At 45.1% G+C, this 10,109-nt stretch overlaps 1 protein-coding gene and 1 non-coding gene across 2 annotated transcripts in view; both read left to right on the top strand.

Annotated features, from left to right (window-relative positions):
- Nucleotides 1–10,109, top strand: part of DLGAP5 (DLG associated protein 5) — a 46,260-nt gene that overhangs the window by 19,620 nt on the left and 16,531 nt on the right. Inside the window, exons 5-7 of the mRNA XM_014517438.2 lie at nucleotides 784–870; nucleotides 2,555–2,654; nucleotides 8,232–8,327. Coding sequence (XP_014372924.1) covers nucleotides 784–870; nucleotides 2,555–2,654; nucleotides 8,232–8,327 — 283 coding nt within the window. The remainder of the gene's footprint in view (nucleotides 1–783; nucleotides 871–2,554; nucleotides 2,655–8,231; nucleotides 8,328–10,109) is intronic.
- Nucleotides 4,007–4,138, top strand: LOC112549446. Its single transcript, XR_003092855.1, has one exon.

Genomic DNA, 10,109 nt, shown 5'->3' on the forward strand with positions numbered 1-10,109 from the left:
CCCAGCCCTGGTGTTGGGGCAAGGGGCTGCTTTTCCTGGGGCTCTGCCCCTGCTCTCGGTCCTTCCCTGCCCTCTTACCTGAGTTTCCGGTGTGGTGTAGCCACAAGGTCCCAGGGGGTGGGGCTGGGCCGGGCCTGCCCTGCTGTTGTGGGAGCCCGCCGGGCTTCCCCTGGGTCCTACTGCCCCTGGTAGTAAAACTCAGTAAACGGCCCTCCAGCCCAAATAATTGCCCATCCCTGCCCTAGATCAAAACAGCAGTAGTGTAGTTATTTAAATGTATTGCCCTTTCCAGCTGCATTTCTGCTCCTTTGCCAGTGGGTTGCTAGTGTGGACATGCAGCCTGGCAGACTTCTCCCTAAAATAACTCAAAATAACTGTATGGATATACAACCAGATGTCCCAGGAAAAAGTGTTAGTACGTTTTATGTGGCATACTTCAAAAGGACTTGAAGTGGGATAATGTATATGTATGTCTGTATGAACCCAAATAAAAGCCTGTCTTGGGGCAAATGTGATGTCTGTTCACAGGCTTAGGGTTTGTCTATACATGGAGCTACTAATGAATGGAATGGCTCTATGTACAGACACTTGCTGTGGAATAACATTACCTAGTTCCTCTTCAGCTCAATACACTTGGAAGCCAGGAATAAAGTGCAATTACTTTAATCCAACTCACTTTCAAGTGCAGATAGAAGTCAACTTTTTTTCACAGTACTTTCTTCTGACATTGTTGTCATAAGAGGGAAAAGGAATATGTTAACATTTCTTTGGGGATGTTTTTAGCCAGCTCCTGCTTCCTCCACGCGCATTACAAGATCAAAGGCAAAGAGCCAAGCAGAACAAACATCAACAAGATTTCAGCCTTTCATGGTGTGTATTCTGTATTTTTGTCTTTTACTTTTGTTCTTTGTGTAGTTTCATGTTAAATAATAGACCCAAATCAAATATTCTAGCTATTATAAACTAGCTGTACTAATGAGAAGTAGATAAACTAGCCCAGGACACACGCTTGTGCTTTTAGGAGTCACATTGCACTTCGTGTTTCTGGCTGATAAACTGCACTGCAAAAATGGTTTACTAGTATTGTCAAAGCAAATGGTTTACTAGTATTGTCTTTCCATATACCCATTTGTTATTGCAAGCAAAAGGAGAGGTAGTTTAGGAGAGAACCCAAGGTCTGGTTCTTGCTATGGCAGAAGTCTGAAGATGCCTAACCTAATATATCCTAGTAAAAATACATAGTGCGTTGTCTTAAATTCCTTGTCCTTAAACACCCCTTCAAGACTGAAATATGTCAACGGTAATTGCTACTTTAATTGAATATTGTACCATTTTGGCGTTAGTGGCGTAAAAAGCATTTAATTTGACACAACCTTTGAGAGAGGTAATAGTATAGCTCAAATAACCTTGTCTCATCCAAATCAGATATATCTGAAAAATCACTAATCATGATTTTTACTGTGCTATCCTTTTCATGTGGTATTTACTTGAATCCAAGATGACGTAGAATTTAAAATGCCCCCCTAATAATTAGATTCTACACACGAAATATTATAAATTTGTTATAATTTTCCATGCATAGAATCTAATTATTGAATGGTTTTCTTAAAATTTGTCCCCATAAAGCAGCACTGGGTGGCAATGGGTCAGACTGCCTCCCCTGCATGCCCCCTTCACCCCACATGCATGTGCCTGCTCCCCACATCACTTTTTCTCTCCTCCCTGGTGCTTTGCCCCCCCTTGCTACTTGTCCCTCTACCTCCAAACCACCCTTTACCCCTCATGCCTGTGCCTGTCCTCACTGCTGCCTGTCCCCCCTGTTACTAGCCCTTCTGGTGCCCTTCTGTCTCCCATCTGCCTCCTTCTGCCATGTGCTCTCTGTTGCCTATCTCTGCCCACTTCCCCACCCTGTGCTTGTGCCTGCTCCCCTTGCTGCTTGTCTCCCCCTCCCAACCCCTTGCTCCCCGTGCCTGTTTCTCTTCCCACCAATTCCTTTACTCCATTCAGTCTCCCTTGTGCTTCCCCCACTGTGTGGCCACTTCCCTGTTGCACGAGCTACCTCCTGCCCCGTGGCAGGTGGTGGTTTAATTCTGGCTGAACCTACCCTGGACTGTTACTCAAAAGTCTCGAAGACTAGGCTTTCTCCCCCAACCTTTCCCATGTTGATTGGGGGAAAGAACTTCATCTTGGATTTGAGTAAATACAGTAAATGTTTTCTGAAAACTGGCTTCTAAAATATGCGTATAAAGTTTGAGTGGAAAATTTTTACCTATTTCCCAAGTAAGCTTAAAAATCCAGTTTCCTAAACTGATTTCACTAGTAGGTTACTAGAAATGTAATGTACATTTAACAGAAGTATCGAAAGTGAGATTTCAGTTAACATAATCTCCCTTCTTTTTCAATGCCTTCATGCCAGTCAGTTCTGATCACCTGCCTCAAGGCATCAGAGCTTTGCAGAATGGGCAAATTAACCTGCTCGGGGCATAAGGAAAGTAACTAGATTAACTCATTCTTAGGAAGCTGAAGATTCACAAAACACAAATTGTCTTTGTAGATCTGTGCTGACCGTGCTACCAACGGGCATAACATTCACCCTGCCCAAACTGGACGTAGACAGGCATCTGCAGACAAAGTGACTGAAAAAGGGAAAAAAGGTATGAATGTAGAATGGTTCCAAGCGAGAGGAACACTGTTCTGTTTAAAGTCCATGGTGCTGGGTAATGGATTGCCTAATTTGCTCCTAGCCATAAAACTGAAATTTCAATCCACTTTCCATTCTCTTGCTTTCCCCTTGAGCAAAGAAAATGGAGTGTACAGTTTCACAGTGTGATTCACAAGTAAGTGGAATGCTTCATAACACATTGTGGAAGATGTTCAAATTGTTCTATTAGAATTATTTAAGTAAATATTTTTGTTGAAGCTATCTAAAAAGCCTGTTCTCTAATAATGATGATGGTCAATAGCTTCCCACTAATTAGCTAGGAAGTCCCAAAGTCCTTGATATTTTAACATTTGAGTTTACTTGTATAAGCAAAATCCCCAGTATACTTTTGGTACCTATGCTGTCCCCATGTTTCAAGGTCAGCTTCTAACTGCTGACAGTAAAGTAGTTCCTGTCAGACTCCAACAGTTTTCTGAACTTGTGCAAAACACTCCAGCATCTCATACCCTTCCTTGATCATTTCTTTCTTTTTGATCATTTGTTAAGGTAGAAACTTCTTATCTAGTCAGCAAGGGACTACCTTTTACTTTGATATTCTGTCAGTAGTTTGCTGCCTGCATCGATGTCTCCAGAACTTAATTTTTGTTCTGTGTCATGGCTCCATTGCTTAGTGCTCTATCACCTGTGCCACATTTTGCCTTCATGGTTTTTTAATTAAACTGGAAGATCTGGAAGTGAACAATTCTGTGTACCAGGTGTCTTCCAAACTCCTCGTGTCTCTAGATGTTTAGGGAAATTCTCTAATAAATCCAAGTCTATTCATTGCAAAGTAGGTTGTTTTTTTTATCATAAGTGCTCAAATTTAGATCATGAGCAAATATGTGTTACCAAATTACACGAACAAATAAATTGTTCCTGGAATATCTGGACGTAGAAACACAGACATGTAAAACTACAGAGGTTGTAGAGGGTTGCAAGGTTCTCACAGTCAGTTTAATCCTTTTCTGAAAGGTTATTAGGGCAGCATATGAGTGACTTGGTTCTACTCTGTGCTGGATCTGCTGCTCTGTTTTCTGCTCCTTGCCCCATCTACTGCTGTGTTGCCTGCTCCCTCCCCAATCTGCCATGTGTACCACATAGAGTGGCAGCCCATGCCACTTGTGGCACATGTATCACGGGTTGGCAACCCCTGATTTAGTTCAGACTATAGTCCCTGAAGCGACTCAACGCATTGAAGAACAGTTCTTAAAAGAACATGCTAAGTTGCCTTGAGTGAAACAATTTGCCTTGTATTCATAGGACATCAGTTAAAATCCTGTACAAGGCATTAGAACAGTTAAATGTGTGGCTGAGTTTGGTCCTGGTTGCTTTGTAAGTGGTATAATGTAACCATATCCAGCCACGTACATTAAAACAGGATCCTGCCGACAGTGCCTGTCCAGCTATCAGACTTACTGTGCGATGGATCCATACATGTTTTTAAAGTCGTGCTACAATTATTTTTAAGCAAATAAGTGTCTTAGTCTGGAGCTGTGGCTCATAGAGACAACTATAATATAGGTTCCTAAAATAGCTATGAGAGATGATTCATACGGGATGCTCAAGCTAATTTAAAAATTTAAGTAAACTTCAGGGCAGACTTGATGAAATTCACCAATATTAAGTATTTAAATCAGCAAGCAGTAAATCTTTAAGTGATTGATTTTACTTGTCTCTATTAGCATATTAGTTTATTTTAATAAGCAATCATTGCTTGGTATAACAATTAAAGCATACTGATTTATTATTTATAACTAAGTATGGCTTATGCTAAATCTGGTACTATTGCTTACTCGGAAGATACAATAGCTGTCTACTTAAGCATAAACAATTTCATATATTTATTCAGATTCTTTCTTTCTACATTTTGATGATTTTTTTCTTACTTAGTAAGCTGCTGATTCGTGTTGGCCACACTAGTTTGTCTGGGAACCAAGCAATTCCATTTTAAAATAGTGTTTTTAAAGTAAACTTGATGGATGGAAAATATTTTAATATATTGGATACCCAAGGGGAAAAGAATGAGACCAGAGGCTTTCCTGGTGAGCTTTGCTATACAACAATGATAAACTTACTGTCACTTGTTGGGGATAATAAATACCAACATTTACTCAGTTGTGAAGAAAAGTGATATAGCTACAAATGTAATATATGCTGTGTCATATTTAAAACTTGCCCTTGGAAGATAAAATGTTTCCCTTTGGTTCTGTTTATACAAAAGCAGTGTTTTCTTAAGCTGAAAAGGAATAAATTCAGCATTTGAAAATAGTCCCAATAGTTGATAGTTAACTTGGGCTTCTGACCAGCTTTCTGTAAATTCAGATTGAATTATGGACTCTTAATTAGACACGGTTATTTTAATTTAAAAATTCACTTTGAATTCACCCTGGCACCTTCTAGACTGAAATGTCTAGTCTGAAAGTGGTTTGATTGTTTTGCGGGGACAAGGGTGGCGTTTTAGTTAAGACTACATTTTGGGAGTGAACAGGGGAGAACAAATAGGTTAGTTTGCAAAGGCATCCCAGTGGGTGGCCAAGAGGAAAAGGAGCTGCATCTGGCTCCTGGCAACTGCAAAGTGAGTGAATTTGGCCTGGTTGTTTGGCGGTGGTGACGACAGTGTGCTTGGAGTGTGTGTTTGTGCCTGGGAGAAGTCGCTGCCTTTGGTTCCACTTGTGCCCTAATGAGGGAGTAAAGCTAGCCCAGCCCTAGGAAAGCATAAAAGGGAGCTCCTAAGTGAATAGCAGAGAGCAAGCAGGGCAGTTTGCCAGGCACCTTGTTGAGGGGCAAGAGTAAAAGGAGCTGGATCTGGTATTTCTGAAATGCTTCTAGTATCATGCCCTGTTCCCTGGAGGCAGGCAGAGCTGCAGAGTTTTAACATGCAGTTGAGGAGATGGTGTAGAGGCAGGGCTGGGGGTGGGGAGTTAGGTTTATTAGAAACTGGGGATTCACTGGGGATAGGAGGAGCCTTTCAGGAAGGATGGGCTCCACCTAAACCAGAATGATAATGAACAGTTGATAGAGCAGACTGAAAACTGGGGGAAAGCTGGCAGGTCTGGAAGGGTACACTGAGGAGGTGAAATTGCTTGCAATTCAGAGCCTCTCCAAGAGGACAGGAAACAGTATGGGAGGGCTCAGGTTAATTAAGCACAGAGAGAAGCAGCAAAAATATAGATTCCTGGGTTAACAGGACACACAAAAGTAGGCAACTGGACAATAATAAAAAGTGCTTGCATGCTTAAGCTGGGTGGGGGGAGGTGGGGGCGAGACTAGAATGCCTGGCAGTAAATGACAGTGCTGACATAACAGGTATCTCCATAATGTGGCGGAATGAGAAACATCAATGGGACACTAATACCAGGGTACAAACTATACAGGGGTGATGGAATAGTTGTTGTTGGTGGTGGAGTGGCAATCTATGTCAAAGAGTGCATTAAGTCAGCAGGAGAGAGATCTGAACTGATTATTTTTTAGTTTTTAAATGTACCCAAGAATCTCAGTGGGTATGAATTCCAAGTCTAAATAGGAAGGGCATACTTCTGGAGATGCGCCAGCTGTGAACATGATTCACTAGCCTATGAGAGATCTCTGAGGGTGTCAATAAGACTGTGAATCAGGATGAATCCGATTGATATACTGTTGTTTTTTTTTTTTTAAATGATGACCCTGAATATAGGATGACCACCCAATAGTTAGATTCTGTAAATGTAAAATTTACTAATTTGTTATAATTTTATAGGCGTAGAATCTATTATTGGAAGCTTGCCTTGAATTTATCTCCCTTCCACTTCTACAGTGGGAAAAATAAATTTGGGGGGGGGGTCACATGGCTCTTCTGCTTCCCTACCACCACTTTTCCCCTCTGCAGCCTAAAAATAAAAATACCTATTTAGGCTGCACACCTGCAGAAATGCCCTTCTTCAGAGCTTACTGTTTAGCCCAATAATCCCCTTGATCTCATTTGAGGCTTTAGCAGACCCATAGTACAAAGGATATTTCTCAAGCTTTAGACAAGTCTAAGCGCCTCAGAGCAAAGATACCAGGACTGAACTTGTGCTTCCAGTAGGGGTGCACCATTAACGATTTTCTTAGCTGATACCAATAGCTGATTATTAACCAGCCATATGAGCTGATGCTGATCTGATAGCCATTTTACAGAAATGCAGCCCAACAGCTTGGAGAGCAGCCTCCTGCCCATAATTCGGGGGGAGGGAGGGAGTGGGGGGCAGATGGAAGCCCACATAGTGAGGGAGGGAGTGGGGCAGGGGTAGGCACTGCTCAGCCAGGGTGGTGAATATGACCTTGGGGCCAGGAGCGGGATGGAGCTGCGGGTGCTTCACCCAAGAGGCACGGGTGGGGGGCGCCTCCCCGTTACTGCGCACCCCTAGGGGAGGCATTGGGGGGCATGTGCACCCCCAGATTTGTGCATGAGGTGAGGGCGGGCTGCCCACTGCGGACTCAGGGCCAGGGACTGCGCCAGCTTCTTCCCTTGGGTGGGGGGGGGCTTGGCTCAGGACAGGCAGGGGCGGGCTCAGCTGCAAGGTGTGGACAGTGGCAACTCTTGGAGGGGTGGCTATGGGGGGGTGGCCATAGCCCCATAAACCCTTCCAATACTGCCAGGGCACTCCACTCTGCTCCCTTTCCCACCCTGAGCAGGAGTGGTGTGTGGGGGGGCACTTGAGGGGCTATGGCCACCCAAAAATTCCCTGTAGCCACCCCTCCCAGCGCCACCACCCAGCCTGCACAGCTGAGCCTGCCCTGCCTGCTCCAAGTGCAGCCCTGGCCTGGCCCCCTGCCAGGAAGAGGCTGGCACAGTCCCCGACCCCGAGCCCATAGCAAGCAACCCACCCTTGCCCCGTGCACAAATCTGGGAGGGCACATGCCCCCCATGCCGCCTCAGCGGGTATGCGCAGCAGCGGGGAGATGTTCCCGCCCCCTCCACGTCTCAAACCCACCTCCCCCGTGCCACCTGGACGAGCCACCTGCAGCTCTGTCCTGCTCCCAGCCCTGGGGTCGCACTCACCACCCTGGCTGGGCAGCACCTGCCCCTGCCCCACTCCCTCCCTCATTGAGTCATCATGAGGGCCTCCATCTGCCGTCCCTCATGCCCCCTACAGACGTACCGGCAGGAAGCTGCTGTCCAAGCTGCTGGGCTGTGTTCCTGGCTGCATACATGCTGTGGTTGCGTGTATGCATGTAGCATTTATCAGTGAAATTATCGACTGAAAAAAGCTGATTGCCAATAATGTTAATTTTTCTTGTTATCAGCGCCGATCCGATTATGTGACCAGTATATCAGTGCACCTCTATCTTTCAGCAGTCTGGGAGCATGAGCTACTCTGACAAAGAGAGAACCCTGCTACAGACCCTGGCAAGCTAATACAGCAGTTTCTAATGCCAGTGCACCGGCTCCTTGCTTCTGCAAAAGCCAGATGATTTGCCTAAAATTTGACAGTTGCTTCAAGTGAATGTTGCTTTCCTATGAGTTTTGTTGAACTAGCCGTGGAGGTATAATTATCTATGTATTTTGCAGTGTTGCAACCTGCAGGCTCCACAGTCTCAAATGTCAGAATCACCAGAGCAGTGGCTTCTGTGACTAAACAGCTGATAAAACCAGCTACAACCAAGGGTAAGTGAAACATGAAATGTTTTACAGTGTTTTGCTTGCAGAAAAACTAATGCTAGTTGTACAGCTGAGATTTGGAGTGATGTGTGTTCCAAGGCAACATGTAAATCTTAACATGAAATTGGTGAAAATAAAGAATCCAAATGCTGAAATTAGCAGTCCCTATGGAAGAATATCATATAACTGCAGTCTCAATACCAGCATTCACATCCCATGCAGAAGTCAACATTGAACAAATGTAGGATGCGCTACTATCAATATCTATATGCTAATTGTTCTCCGGCAACTTGGACTTTTCTAATTTGTCTTAATTTTGTATAGCTTGATTTATGAGTGCTATACCGTAGTTTATAAATAATCTGTATGCAGGAACCGATAATCTCCAAAGGAAATATGTTTTTTGGGTCACAGATTGGCTGCTTCATCCATTTTTGTAGAGTACCCGGAATAGTGGGACCATAATTTTTTATGGCTGTACTGAAACAGAATTTTTAATGACTTCTTGAGGATAAGAAACTATCATGTACTATATCAGATATATTATGTATTGCCTTTTTGGAATATATCTTGGAAGTAAACCACTAGCAGGGCTGTAATTATATGAGTGACAAGCTTTTGTAGGTTATTTCATTCTTTAGCTGCTACTACATGTGAAAGTAGAGCAAAATCTGAATGTAAACTATTTGATATCTTTTCAGCCTGTTTTTAATATTTAGTGTAGCCTAGACTTTAAATTGGGAGAAGCTGGATCTGTATAAATTTAGGTTGGAGTAATAGTTCTACAAGAAGCTGTAAAACATGGTTGTCGCATTACATAATTTTTAAATGCCAATATCTGCACTAGGGAAGAACCTGATTTTTATTCTTAAGAGTACTGTACTTGTGCTAAATCCTAGAAGTTTTTTTGCATGAACTGCAGAACTTCTTAAAGTATTGTACATTCTGTAGTCCTTCTAATATGCAGCACTTTATTTTTGATTGCTACGTGACTAAACCATATGATAAGCATATGTAGTGTCCAGCTGCTCCTGGGCCAGCTGCAGCAGGGCTCAGGGTGCAAAGCCCAGCCTGCAGCAGCAGCTGCCTCCACTGTACACAAATGGTGGGGCATGTGCCCCCCTGCCTCCCCCCCAATGCGGGGCAGCATGGGTGGCTACAGCCACCCAAAAATTCACTGTAGGCCTCCTCCCTGACTGCAGCCCAGCCCAGTCCCCCTGCAAGGAAGACCCCGGCACAGCCTTCCCTTCCCACTCCCCCCTCCCTGGGTATGGGAGGCATGTTCCCGTGATTTGTGCATGGGGGAGGGTGGACTGGGGCTGGGAGGCTGCCCCGGGCTGTTCCTGGCAGGGCCGGGCTGTGCTGGGGGTGGGTGGTGGCAGCACTGGGAGGGCTATGGCGAATTTTCGGGTGGCTGAAGCCCTACCCCGTAGCTCCAATGCCAGCGCTGCCGCCTGGCTCAAGCACAGCCTGACCCAACACCCTTGCTGGGAAGAGCCCAGCCCGCCCCACATGTCCCCCATGCCCTCCTGGGGTGCATGCCTCTCCCCCTCCCCACACCCTTTAGACGAGCCCCTCACAGCTCCATCCCACTGTGCTGGGCCTGCCCCTGCCCCACCCCACTCACTGCCATGGTGGGGCAGGGGCGCAGATCAAGGCCCCAGCAGTGAGGGAGGGAGTGGAGCTAGGGCTGGGGCCTCAATATGCCCCGTGTTGTTGTGTGTCCCATCCCGTCCCGTCTTTCTCCTCGTCCCCCCCCCCCCCCCTTTCCCCCACACCTACCCCCGG

This window comes from Alligator sinensis, unplaced genomic scaffold, assembly GCF_000455745.1.
Source record: "Alligator sinensis unplaced genomic scaffold, ASM45574v1 scaffold13_1, whole genome shotgun sequence".
Taxonomy (NCBI): Eukaryota; Metazoa; Chordata; order Crocodylia; family Alligatoridae; genus Alligator; species Alligator sinensis.